General features: G+C 41.4%; 1 protein-coding gene across 3 annotated transcripts in view; it reads right to left on the reverse strand.

The window, feature by feature from the left end:
- AATF (apoptosis antagonizing transcription factor) overlaps positions 1 to 14681 on the reverse strand; it is a 102525-nt gene that overhangs the window by 47810 nt on the left and 40034 nt on the right. For all 3 annotated transcript variants that reach the window (XR_006272037.1, XM_043481949.1, XM_043481965.1), the window contains exons 5-8: positions 14284 to 14398; positions 12427 to 12631; positions 11550 to 11714; positions 9905 to 9988 (exon numbers count right to left, since the gene is read on the reverse strand). Coding sequence is in view for 2 of the 3 variants with exons in the window: in XM_043481949.1 (XP_043337884.1) it covers positions 9905 to 9988; positions 11550 to 11714; positions 12427 to 12631; positions 14284 to 14398 (569 nt within the window). In the remaining variant the exon portion in view is untranslated. The remainder of the gene's footprint in view (positions 1 to 9904; positions 9989 to 11549; positions 11715 to 12426; positions 12632 to 14283; positions 14399 to 14681) is intronic.

The raw sequence follows: 14681 nt of genomic DNA on the forward strand, positions 1-14681 counted from the left end.
CCACAACATCTTGATTACTATAGCTTTGTAATAAGTTTTGAAATGAGGAACTATGAGTCCTCCAACTTTGATCTTTTCAAGATTGTTTTGGCTATCCTGGGTCTTTTGTATTTCCATATCAATTTTAGGATCTGCTCATCACTTTCAGCAGAAAGACAGCTGGGATTCTGATAGAGATTGTGTTGAATCTGTATATCAATTGAGGAGTACTGTCATCTTAACAATACTTAAGTCTTCTAATCCATAAATTAGAATTCTTCTAATCCATGAAATGGGATGGCTTTCCATTTATTTAGGTCTTTTGAAATTTCTTTCAGCAATGTTTATAAGTTTCTGCATACAGGTCTTTTGGGCTTCACAGGTAAGCACCAACGGTAAAGAATCTGCCTGCCAATGCAGGAGATGCAAGAGACACAGGTTCAGTCCCTGGGTTGGGAAGATCCCCCAGAGTAGGAAATGCCAACCTGCTCCAGTACTCTTGCCTGGAAACATTCCATGGACAGAGGAGCCTGGTAGGCTACAGTCCATGGGGTCACAAAGAGTTGGACATGACTGAGCACACACACACACACAATATAAGTCTTTTACCTCCTTGGTTAAATTTACTCTCAGGTATTTTCCTCTTCTGGATGCTACTGTAAATGGAATAGCTTTCTTAACTTTTCAGATGCTTACTGCTGGTACATAGAAACACAACTGATTTTTGTGTGCTCATTCTGTATCCTGCAATTCACAATCTAGCAGTTTTCTGGTGGCTTCTTTGGGATTTCTATATATAGGATCATGCCAACTGCAAATAAGAGATACTTTTACTTCTTTTTTTCCAACTTAGATGCCTTTTATTTCTTTCTGTCTAACTGCCCTTGCTAAAACCTCCAGTACAATGTTGAATATTAGTGGCAAGAGCGTCCTTGCCTTATTTCTAATCTTTGGGGAAAGTTTTCTGTCTTTTACCACTGAATAGGATGTTAGTTATGGATTTTCACAGATGCTCTTTACTAGGTAAGGAATTCTTTTCTATCGCTATTTGTTGAGTGTTTATGATGAAAGGGTGTCAAACATTTTTCTGCATCTATTGAGATGATCATGTTTTTTGGCCCTTATTATCTGATTACATTAATTGATTTTTAAAACAATCTTGCATTCTTGGGCTAAATACCACTTAGTTATGGTATATAATTTTTTTTTTTGTGGAGGGGTGGGGGGGCTTTCCTGGTGGCTCAGACAGTAAAGAATCCGCCTGCAATGCGCGAGACCCGGGTTCGATCCCTGGGTTGGGAGGATCCCCTGGAGGAAGGCATAATAAGCAACCTGCTCCAGTATTCTTGCCTGTGTGTTACTGGAGTGAGTTTGCTAGTAGATTGTTGACTTTTGTATCTCTATTCATTAGAGATATTGGTCAGTAGTTTTCTTTCCCTGAGATATTTTTGCCTGGTTTTGGTATCAGGATGACACTGGATTTCCTTCTTCTTCAATCACTTTGCTATGAAACCTGGGAAATCACTCTTCCTTTATTTTCTCTCACCTTCTCCAACATCTATGCTAAATCCTCTTCATCTCCGCAACCTCAAAATGTTGAATGCCCCAGGACATGGGCTTTGAATCTCTTTCTTTTTTTCTCTCCACTTTCAGTCCCTAGGTGATCTCATCCAATCTCATGGTATTAAATACAATCTATATGCTGCTGACTCTCAGGTTCATCCCTTCAGTTCAGACCTCTCCATGAACTCCAAAATTATACACATAACTACTTCTTCAACAATTCCCTATGAATGCTTCAGTGATATCTTAATATAACCAACTTGGAATCAAAATAATTAAAGTCAGCACAGGTCAATGGGGTCAGGGTGGGGCAGGGGGTGGAATCTAGTGTAACCGAAGCTGAGTTCCAGATTTCTTCTCTGAACTAGCTTCTCTCACTGTTTGTCCCCAGTTCAGTAAATAGCAACTTCATCCATCCAACTGCTCAGACCAAAAACCCTAAAGACATCCTGGATCCCCCTCTTTCCACACTCCACACACAATCCATCAGCAAAACCCATCAGTTCAACTTTCAGCATAAATTCAGAGTCCAGCCACTTGTCAACACTCCCTCTAAAACATCTCAGTCCCAGCTACCACCATCTCTTGCCTGGACTATCATGAGAGCCTCCTGTTTCCTGTTTGCGACTCTGCCTCCTTAGAATTTATTCTCAACACATCAGAGTGATGCTTCAAAAATATTAGTCCACTCATGTGACTCCTCCATTCAAAACTCTCCAGTGGCTTCCCAGTGAAAGCCCAAGCCTTAGGGTGGCCTACAAGCTCCTTCAGGACCTGGCCTCCCATTACAGCTCTGACTTCCTCTCCTATCTCCCACTCTTTCTCACCGACCCCACCCTGGGGGTACTGGCCTCCCTGATTTCCTAGAACACGCTAGCCTCAGCAGGGCCTTGGAGCCTTTGCACTTGCCATTCCCTTTCCCCCCAAAACTTTCACGGTCTGCTGTGCACGCCCTCAGGGCTCTGCTCAAGTATCACTGAATCTCCTGACCATCCTGTCCCCCTAGGCCCCTTCACCCATACCCAGTGTCATTGTTTTCCACCACAGTATCATCCTATCTCTAAGCTAGAATGAATGCTCGTGAGGGCAGGCCTTTGCTTTGTTCCAGCCCCTTACAGAACTCCACTAGACCTTTCTGTGATGATGTGTGTGTGTGCTCAGTCCTGTCTGACTCTTTGTGACCTCACGGACGTAGCCTGCCAGGATCCGATGTCCATGGGATCTCCCAGGCAAGAATACTAGAGTGGGTTGGCATTTCCTTCTCCTGGGGCACTTCCTGACCCAGGGATTGAACCCAAGTCTTTTGTATTGGCAGGTGGATTCTTTACCACTGAGCCACCTGGGAAGCCTCTGTGATGATGGAAATGTTTTATATTTGCATTTTCAGGTACAACAGCCCCTAGCACATGCAGCTTCAGCTCTTGATATGTGACTAGCATGACTGACAGACTGAATTTTCAACTTTATTTTAATTAATTAGCTACAACTGAAATTTAAATAGCTACATGTGGCCAGCGGCTACTGCATCAGATAGCACAGCCTAGAACAACAGTTACTCGATAAATAGTTGATACTCACATATTTGCTGAATCAATTAATGGAAGGAAGAAAGAAATCTGAAGACTTTTCTTCTCCTTAACTTTTTATAACAGAAAATTTTTAAAAATACACAAAGGTAGGCTACGGCAAAATGAACCTTTAAATACCCATCGCCAACCTGAATGCTCTCCCCTCCACCCCCCCACACCCCCGGCTGGGAGCAGGAAGGTTTTATTATTACTTGCTGTAAGCAAGGGGAAGACCAGGGATCTCTCCCAAAGCAGTATCTCCCTGAAGGGTCCTCTAACCTGAAATAAGTTTCAGTGGATATTGGCTTCTAAAAATCACTAAATTCTTGGAAAATAGTGAGTTTATAATATTATTCAGAATTTATATCTAACAGCATGTCTCATGGTCTTTTACAAGTTACTGAGACATGACTATAGGAATTAGGAGTCTGTTGAGAGAAAAACCCGTGTGCCAACAAGTATGTGATAAGATAGCACAATGGAACTACATGGTTTTGTTTTGTTTAAATATTATTTATTTATTTGGCTGTGCCAGGTCTTAGCTGTGGCATGAAGGATTTTTAGTTGTGGAATGTGAACTCTTAGTTCGGCATGCAGGATCTAGTTCCCTGACCAGGGATTGAACCCAGGCCCCCTGCATTGGGAGCCCAGTCTTAGCTACATGTATGTTTTCATATCAAGTACCTGATTGCTCTTGTGCACCATTTATTTTCTTCATTTAAATTTTATTAAAGTCATACTCTGAAAGAGGAGCTATGTGACTACAAAATTGAGAACTTTGCTCTTGTTAGGACTCCCCTGGTGGTTCAGACCTTAAAGAATCCACCTGCAATGCAGGAGACCCAGGTTCGATCCCTGGGTTGGGAAGATCCCCTGGAGAAGGGAATGGCTACCCATTCTTGTATTCTTGACTGCAATTCTATGGACAAGAGGAACCTGGTGGGCTACAGCCCATGCGGTCGTAAAGAGTCAGACATGACTGAGTGACTAACACTTTCACTTTTGCTCTCATTAGATGACACAAATTCCTCAGGCAGGAGTTTGTCTTATTAGTCTTTGTAACACTAGCATCTGGTATAGCAATTATTGAATGAAGCACACAATCGCATGAAAGTGACACATGTGAACTGTCACAGTACGAACATATACCCTGGATCTTCTATTTCCTAAACAGTTGGGAATCTGAAAAGAAAATGCTCAAATGGACTTTTAAGTGTGTCAGGTCAAAAGGCAGAGTAATGTGCTAGAAAGTCAGGGACTTCGCTGGTGGTCAAGAATCTGCCTGCCAATTCAAGGGACACAGGTTCAATCCCCGGTCGGGGAAGATCCCACATGCCTCCGAGCAACTAAACCCATGTGGCACAACTACTGAGTCTGCATGCTGCAACTACTGAAGCCCCCACACCTAGATCCCAGGGCCCCACAACTGGAGGAGCTGCTGCAATGAGAAGCCCACGCACCGCAACCAAGGCCCGGGGCAGCCATACACAAGTAAGTAACTAAACAAGAAAATCAAACGTGGGACAAGAGCACCTGGATTTCAGTGTCTAAAGATGAGATGATCCTACCCTAGTCCTCTAGGCTCTAGGCTGTATAAAGACAGTTTGGAATGGACAATTTTCAGCAACACTATCTAACTTCAGAGCAATTAGGTTCTATGCTAGATCTACAATACCCACAACTTCTAAAGCTGTTTATTAACTTCCCCTTTTATGCTAAGTCACTGATCCTATAATTTACTTTTAAAGTAAAGCTTTAAGGAGCTACACACACTGAATGTAATTTAAAAACAAGACGACACCAGGCCCAGACTGGTGAATGGGTAGTGCCCCCTTTCTAAAGTGCCACACTCTTCACTGGGGTCTACTCAAACACGGCTGGAATCCTGTGCCTAACTGACACTTAACCAGCTGACACTGGGTTGAACACTGTATTAGTATAGAAAAGGCAATTTTGGCCACATATTTGCCTAGTAAACTACCACGGGACTATCTGCATTTGAAAAGTTTCTTCGATGGTTTGAGGCTAATTCTTCTTTCTTTCCTAGATGGCTCCATCAAATGGAGCCTGTTTTAGGCTTTGTTCTGAGGTTTTACCTTTGTCTACACGAAGCAGTAGAACCAAAGTCATGCTCCGGTGTTTTTTTAAAGCAAGAGAACTGAAAGAAATGAGGGCCAGTCGTGTGTGCCTTCCCTTGATGCTGCTGTTTGATGAAATTTCTCGACCTTGCATTTAAAATGTGGCTTTTGTGTGTGCAGGCTCCATAACAGCAAGCCCACCCTAGCTATCAAATGCCGATATTGATACTATCTTTGGGACTAAACACTGACAGACAGACAATGGCAACACAGAAACTAGAATATATCTCAAATAAAATTCTTGCATAGATTCAAAATATAATCTTGTAATTATTAAAACTGGGGTTTAATTAGACACTGATATTGGTTTGGGGTTTGTTTTTTTAACTCCTCTATTACGTCTTAAGAAACTTAACTGATTAACTCTCTGCTTTAACTTCAGCCATAATTTCAATTTTCAAAATTATGCACTTCATATATACATCCTCTCTAAAGTCACCAAGAAGATATACATGTAATAAATTTTATCAAACTTTTAAGAAACACTATCCACATCTCAAATAGCAGCAACATCTCAAACTAAAAATGAAATACTGCTCTGAACAGAATGGATCTGTTTTCCAGCAACAAATTAAAAGGAGTAGGTTCAAATCAAACTTTAAAGCATATTCTCAGCCATCAGCTGAACCACTGGAAAGACACATGCCAACAAGAACACTGTATGGCTGTTAACCATAGGAATGGCATTATATATCCCTTATTCACACTACAATCTAAATGCATACAATTAAAGCCACTCCATCAGCCGTCCATATTAATCACTCACCAATTTAATTAAAGTAAACCACCCTGTCAGAAAACTTGCCTCTTCTCTATTTCTTAGCATTATTGACTTTTAATAGTTCACCGAATTAGTAATTACCTGTTTACGACATTATCAAATGTCTTAGACACAAATGTCCAGCATGTGGCAGGGTCAGCTATAGACATGTCCTGATGGCAGATGAAAGGAGAAATTTAACCCATCAAAGTGGTCATCAAAAGAACAGAACCTATTATGCTTTTCTCTAGACGCTCTTGGTTAAATTCAAAGTGACAGGACAAACCAGATCAAAACTAAACAGAGTTAGATGCAACATACAAAATCCTAATGAACCCTCAGAAATCCAGGTATTGACCTGTCAATATCTAAGCTCAATTAGACCTTTCAGAGCAAAATACCTCTCGAGGTGACAACAAACTAGTTTGAGGTCTCAGCTATGAAAAAGAACAAGCCCAGTCACTTGCAGGTGCACCACCACCACCAAGCCCACGCTCCAGAGGTCACACGCCGCGGCTGAAGCCTCCACACTCAAGAGCCTGTGTTCCCGACCAGGAGAAGCCACCGTGAGGAGCCCACACACCACAACTAGAGAGCGGCTCCCGCTCACCGCAACTAGAGAAAGCCTGTGGGTAGCAATAGTTAACTAAAAAAAAAATTTTTTTTTAATGCTTTTAAAAAACCCAGTCACTTTACAGTCACTTTATAGCTCATTGCTAAGTGCAGTCATAGCCTAACCTGGAGATCTTGGGAGGATGAAATGAAGACGTGAGTCAAGTACCTGCCCACTCAGTCCAGGAGCTAGCATGTTACTAGTGCTCAGTAAACATCAGTCCTTCCTCCGCTCTTTGAGAACTCAGGCCTATCGAGTCAAAAATCAACTTTAAGTGGCAATATAGACAACACACCTTAAAAACACTTAATGTCAAAAAAGAAAAGTAGCAAATGGGATCATGAAAATGAACAACAGACACTGAAAACATGGCTCCTCCTTCACGGTCATTTGCAACCTTCGTATTTCGTGAAATAATCTCTAGGGATGAGATCTAACAACAACTGAGCCAGATGCGAACTGATCCCACCAGCGAGTGAGAACTCAGCCAAGTTTGAAGCCTAGGAACAGTTTCCCTCCTAAAATCGCCACCGCTGGGCACACTCTGGGCTTTCAACAACTCCAAACAAACCAGGAACACAACCAGAAGGCTAATTTTTTTCATTAGAATTGTTAAGAAACCAGGAGTTCAATAAATCATTTGCCTTCAAAGGAAAAAAAAAAATTACTTTCTAGCACAACATAATGTTTCTTCTTGTTCTAAGAAAATGAAGCTCAGTTATTTACAAAATGAAAAGTGTAATACGATAGTGAGTGAAGTCTCCCTGTGGCTCACAAATGACGTATTTAAGAAACAAATGTATGGGAAGAACAGGGTGTGGCCTAAAAAATCTTGAATCAAGTACTAGTATGTGACTTTCAGGAAGTTACTTAATGTCTCAGGGACTCATTATTGTGAGGTTCTTTTCAGCTCAAAAAAAAGTACCATTACAGTATCTGATACTCTCCAGTCCTCTCCCCACTCCATATGTATTTGTTTAAACACACACATACACACTCGCATGTACATTTATTAAATACCATAGGCATATTTTTTAAGTTGCAGTGATTTAAGGCCCATTATGAAACAAAAGAGAGTGAGTGTGTATGTGTTGCGCATTCTGACCCTGAACACCATTCTCAGTGGTGAGGGCATTTACACAGCCTCGTGACACATGACTTAACCAAGTAAGCCTTTAAACCCTTACAATGAAACATTAAAATTCAATGTGGCTATAATCTCTTCCTTACAAAACATGGACCCAAAGAGTCTGGCTTCAAGGATGGTTAAAAAATAAAAAGGGCGAAATGTTATTATATTCACCACCAAGCTCTTCCAAACAACCTACCCCATCAAAAAACACAAATGAAAACTCACAGGCCCATTGTAATACATTGTACCACTTCTGAATGCAACACTTAGCTCAGGCTTACTACCCTGACAAATAAAGGAAAGCACTTTATGAAGCCAATTTAATTGGGAGGTGACAGAAAACATACAGCCATTTTCTTTAGCCTTATCATTGAATTGGCTTCAGCTCCAATCTCTGGTAAATCCCACTCAACAGAAGAAATTAACCAGGTCAGCAGAACAGGTGCTACGTTGTGTCTGTCAAGGGCCTGGCATCACCACAATTACTTGCACACAATGAAGTGGTAATCTTTACAGATCATCTCTCCCAAGAAGCATATGGGGGAGGGGAAGTGGGGGGTAGTGGGAAGAAGAGGAATAGGAGGCAAAGAGAAAAGGCAAGAAAAGAAAATGAATGTGCAGCTGCCTGGCGGCTCAGCAGATGTCGACTGTGATGTACGAGGCTGGGATAAGCTGTCGTAGCCGGCTGCCAAAGAGTGGTAAGTGATTAAAGCCTGCACACTTCTAAGCACCATATTTAGAATCTGCGGGGTTTCAAGCCTTGCACCCATTCCTTGCTGTGCTGCCAGATGTTGGCAACTGGTCCAGTTCCTACTGACTGTGCGTGGATGGCAGCAGTTGGTGCGGCAGCAAAGCAATCTGGAATGCTTCCGGAGATGCCGTACATTAACAAGTGTCACCCATCATTCACCTTTACAGAAGGCTGAAACAACTCCAATTTGCTGCCACTTCCCTCTTGGGAAACAGCCAAGATAAAGTTGTGCCTGGCAGCCCCATTTGTTTCACTCAGGTGTTTCAGCTGCCTCGCTGACCTCTATTAGTTTAAGTTTTAATTTAGATTAACCCCAGCACCCCAATTAACCAGCAAGGGGAAAAGCGAAGATGTGACTAGTCATAACTGAAATCAGAATTTATCGAAGTTAAAATTATTAATTGGGATGAAGAGCCAATCAAGTAATGCTATTTCTTTTTAAGCAGACCTCCAGGCCAAAAAAAAAAAAAAATCTTTCAGACTAAGGATTGCCAGTGGAAGCAGCTTCCCCCAGTAATTTCAGTTTATTTCATTAGGCCTATTTAATTTATGATGCACTTTCTATCGAACAATGTACACTTCAATTAATGAAGACTGGAACATTCTGGATTGTCTCCCATGATCTCACACACTCACACAGCATTAGTATCCCATGTCGGGTACTCTCTTAGACATTCTAGAGCAAAATAGAGTTCCCCACTCTTCTGACAAATGGACATAATAACAGAAAAAAAGGAAAAAAGAATCAAGACCTCTGACTGGGAACACCTGGGGCCACACACCAATCCTCTTGCCTCCACTCTCTCATCATTACTTTTAAGACTCACAGCAATAATTTTATGGAACATCAGAGTGAACAGCAAGATTAATTTTTAAAAATCTCTCTTTTTTAGGGCAAAACCAGAGGTATCCTCAACACAGAATCACTTTTTCTACTTTCTTCACAGTATAATTTTCCTATGTTCCTTCCTTTGTACTTCCATATACTACATAGGACTGTCATTACGGCTACACCTCCAACAAGCATTCGCAAAGTCTTCCATAAAAGTTAACAAAGATCACTGTGACAAATGACTCAACCAAAACTGAACAGCATCCTGGCTCTCCAGAGCTAGAGAGGGGACAGCCTACAGCACGTTTCATTAAGATGCATGACTGACAAAAGAGACCAAGGATTAGAGGAAATTATTTTAGTTCTTTAGAATAGCCCAGATGTTTAGTCTACCTTGATGGTACAACCATCAAGTACATCAAGTCGATTCTGAGTACATGTTCAGAAACCCTGTCTGACTCTATCCTTCCAAAGTAAGATAGCTACCTTTAGGTCAGAGAATTCTATCAGGTGTCTTAAAATGCTAAAGCCTGATTTATAACAAAAGAAAAGAGTGTAAAAATCATACCTGGTGATAAAAGTCATCATCATCAAAGATTTCTTCATCCAAGTCCTTCAGGTGGGCATTGGCAGGGGCCTCAGGAAGGATCTCCTACATCAACGAGAAGGAAAGAGTGAATCCCAATGAAGTTACCAAAGTAATGCAGTGACCATAAATAATGTGTAGAACAGTAAACGCATTATCTTCCTTAAGATATAAAGAGCTCTTAAAATTAAAGGACAAAAATAATGCCGTTGAAAAATGGGCAAAACATTAATACGCACTTGACAGAAAAAAACACAAATACTCAATGGTTATATGAAAATATATTTAATCTCATTATATTACATGCAAATTGAGATGAAAAAACATCATTTTTCACCTCTAAAACAGGCAATCTTCAGTAATGGAAAACACAGCAGCCTTTTCGAGGCAATTTTACATCTATCTAAAATGCATATTCTCCTTAACATTTCCACTTTAAGAAGTGTATCCACATGTTCACATTAAAACAAAAATATATAAATGCTCAGGAATGTTTCTTATAGCACTGTTTCTAAAACTAGAGAAAACATAAATATCCACTGTTCAAACAAATTATAGTACACATCCATACAATAGAATACTCTAGCCATTAGAAAAAATGAGGTAGATCTCTATGTAACAGCCTGGAAAAATATCTAGAATCATTTAGAAAGCTGTAAGATTTTATATATAATTTATATATTTATACACATATATATATCCATCCCATTTAGTTAAAAAAAATAGACAATCTTTTTTTGTTTTTTTGGCCATGCCGTGCAGGCTATGTGGGATCTTAGTTCCCCAACCAGGGATCAAACCCATGCCCACTGCATTGGGAGCATGGGATCTTAACCACTGGGCCAACAGGAAAGTTCCAAAAACCGTATTTTTATGAATGCACGTGTGTTATATACGTGTGTGTCTGTGTCTGTGTCTGTGTAGAAAATACCGAAAAACCTGTTACAATTACGAACATTGGTTAAACCTGAGGAGTAGAATTTTCAGACTAAGGGAATTTTACTTTTCATTTTAAATTCTTCTGAACTTAAGAAATACATATTAAATATATATTTCTACTATAAATAAAAGAGTTTCCTTTAGACAGAAGAATCTGCCTATTCCAATTCTGGATCCTTTTCTGGAGCATATAAACATGCAAAGGAAAGCCTAAAGTACACACTCAACTCAGTAACAGTGCTTCTAAATAAGAAGCTTTAAAACCGAATTTGAAAAACTGAATTACAAATGCTTCCATGACCAGACTCATATCTAACTCAAAATTAAGAGAAGGCTATACACAAGTTAATAATAGTTTTATTCATTATTTTTTGTTTAGGAGAAAGAGGGGCTTTATTTCTTTGCCAGGCAAAAGGGTAACACAGTAGGTTAGCACCTCAAGAACTGTGCCCCTAATGGCTTTATTTTTTTAAAAACTTTCCCCTCCCACATCATCTCACTTTCTCAAACAAAGCAGTGCTTTTTTTCCCCCCTTTCTTTCGTTTAGGTATTTCATTTAGGTATTAGGTATTTCGGTAGGTATTTCGTGTAGGTATTCGAGGAATACCTACAAGGAGGTGAGCAGATCGTCCAGTTAATTAGGCTCCTAGGAACTGCTCCCGTAATCACCATGCATCAGAGTCCTTACCGGCTGCCCTGGCAGACTCTCCGGGACAGGCTGGGCTGCTGGCTCAGGTTTGCCAAGAACTCGGTAGACAGAACGCTTGGTCTGTGTCCTTCGAAGTAATCTTTCTTTGTCCATCAGAATATGATCGATCTGAGTCAAGATTGAGCGTTCAAAGGCACCAAATCCCTGCAACAATATCAACCAGTGTCAGACAACGTGCAGTCTCTGCAGAAGGCAGTGACGTTGGTTTCTCTATCTTTCTGTGTCAGCAGAGAAACAGACAATCCTCTTTCCAGGAGAGACTTTCAGTTAAAGGCTGAGTGTGTGAATGGCGGTGACTGTTCTCAGAAAAAAATTAAATATTAGTCTTAAGCAGGTCACATTACTTTCCTATACCCAGAGATTAACTTCTGCTCCTTTAATATTAATTGTGGTAAAATCCATTTCTTTAAGGTATTTTGTTTTTCCAACACTTACAAAGCCACCATTTCTAGACTTAAAACACTCCTCACTAATAAAGTTGAAAATCCATGCCTGAACGGTATAAACCTCAGTGGTAGGAGTTCAGTAAATTTTTCTACAGAAATGACGGATGACTACCACATCAAGGCATCATCCATATAAGGGAGCTGTGGCTCCAATTTCTCACAGCTGCTTCAGGTTGCCACGACCTGCCTCTCACACACACACACACACACACACACACGCCACACACACACGCCACACGCCACACACACACACACCACACACACACCACACACACACCACACACACACACACACACACACACACACACACACACGCCACACGCCACACACACACACACACACACACACACACACACACACACACACACACACACACACACACACACACACACACACCCGCCCACGCTTGCCTTCCCCAGTTTTCCGGAAGCCAGCTTGGTCTTATCGTGCCATTTCTGGAGCGTGCGGTTCCTGTAGACAGTGAAGTCGGCAAAACGCTTCGCCATGAAGCTGGGGTAGTCCTCCATCTCCAGCTTCCTCTTTGCTGGGCCCCTCCTCTGCGGCTGCTGCTTCTCCTCTATGAGCTCTTCATTGTCACTGGAAATCTCCTCTTCACTGGAAAACCCAGTAAGAGTCCAATGTAAATAAATGTTACCTGGGTAAAACCCAGGCCCACGTGCAGTCAGGAGTATTCTCTGGTGGCCCAGTGGCTAAGACTCTGCACTCCCAAAGCAGGGGGCCGGGGTTCGACACCTGGTCAGAAAACTAGATACCATGTGTGGCAACTAAAAATCCCACGCAGCCAAACAAATAAATAAATATATATTTTTTTAAAAGAGTATGGCCTTTTTCTTGTTGGAAGAGAGCATTCATGCGGTCAAACAAAAACTTCTGTACTTTTTCAAATAAATATAAAAATAGGTGGTTTCAAAAATATTTTTAAAAGGTAAGAAAACCATAAAAGTAAATGAGGTTGTTAAAAACATTATTAGAAATGCACATGAACCAGGCCTATACTGTTATAGGAGGGTCTTTAAAAATTAAACACATAATCATACTTTTATGACCTTAATCCCCAAATCAATAAGGGAAATATGTCTCTCTGTAACCAATTGTTCGGGAAAGCTGAATAATATTAGTTGAACCAAATGAAGAGGGGCAGAACATGAAGAACACTCAAAGCGATAGGCCACAGATCCCAAGCTAGACTGCAATGCCCCCAACCGCCTGAGAACGTACCGGAGCCCCCAGTTAGAACCAGCTGCACTCTGTGCACTGCCGACCCCAACACACAGGAAGCGCTTCCTACATTTGAGCTCCTCTCCTCTGTCCTTCAGACTAACTCAGTGGAAAGGAGTGGAGCAGAAGAGAAGCACAATGGAAAACAACAGGCAGGTACCACTTGCAGCAGGCTCAGCCAGAGGGAGAGGTCAAACAGTGGGGTGAACCTTCATCAAATGTGATCATTTCAGGAAGGGAAAAAAAGGTTTATTCTGCTATTTTCCAAAATGTTTCCACCCTTCAAAATAACTGCTTCTTCCCTTACTAAAAAGTCAATGGTTGCAACTGGCAATTCCATGTATAGGCAACAAAGGGCTTCATAAACATCAATGAAGCATTCATACTAAAAATGTGCTTTCACCAATAATTTCACTAGATGTAAAAAAGAAGGCAAGTTTGGGGAATTCCCTGGTGGTCCAGTGGTTAGGACTCAGTGCTCTTACTGCCAGGGCTCTGGGTTTGATCCCTGATCGAGGAACTAAGATCCCACAAGCCGAGAGGTACAGCCCCCAACCCCCAAAGGCAAGTTTTTTGCAGAAGCTTACAAAGGTAATTGGGCTTCCCAGGCGGCTCAGTGGTGAAGAATCCACCTGCAATGCAGGAGACACAGGTTGATCCCTGGGTCAGGAAGATCCCCTGGAGGAGGAAATGGCAACCCACTCCAGTATTCTTGCCTGGAGAATCCCATGGACAGAGAAGCCTGGCAGGCTACAGTCCACAGGGTCACAAAAAAGTTGGATACAACCTAGCGACTGAGCATGCACACATGCACAAACACAGTTAGGCACAACTACACATAAAAGTCTGAAAGATAATCCCCAATTTATGTGCCATCCTGGCTACCAACTGAATGTGAGAGGCTCTTTCTATTGATAGTTTACTAACATTAAGAAATCTGATATCTTCCGGAAAGGACCTGACTTTGTAAAAAATGGGAAAATATTCAGATGAAAAGACAGAGATTCCACAGTTCCATTCCTCCTTACCTTTCTGCTTTGGGTTTTGTACCATCTACGAGATACCTAGTGTCTGGGTACTGGAAAAGCAACTCTTCCTGGAGATCCACCAATGACCTCAACAGTGCTTTAAGTGCCTTGTGACCTGGGAAATAAAGCAGAGAGAAGGAACAGTTAATTACCTACAGTGCTCCAAAGCAGGTGATGCCTCTGACGCCTGCCTCCTGAGTAGTACTGGCTGGCGGGGGGCGGTGGCGGGGGGTATAAAGGATAGGCTGGGCCTAAGAACTCTCTGAAACACAGAATTTCTGAAAGGAAAAAATAACAGTGCCTACCTCCTAGAGTCCTTGTGGAGAACAAGCAAGGAAACATGTGTAAGAAACTTAAAACATCTGCAATAAATTCTGAGTTCTTAAATTTACTAAGTT

The sequence above is a fragment of the Cervus canadensis genome, chromosome 1 (assembly GCF_019320065.1).
Source record: "Cervus canadensis isolate Bull #8, Minnesota chromosome 1, ASM1932006v1, whole genome shotgun sequence".
NCBI classification, from domain to species: domain Eukaryota; kingdom Metazoa; phylum Chordata; class Mammalia; order Artiodactyla; family Cervidae; genus Cervus; species Cervus canadensis.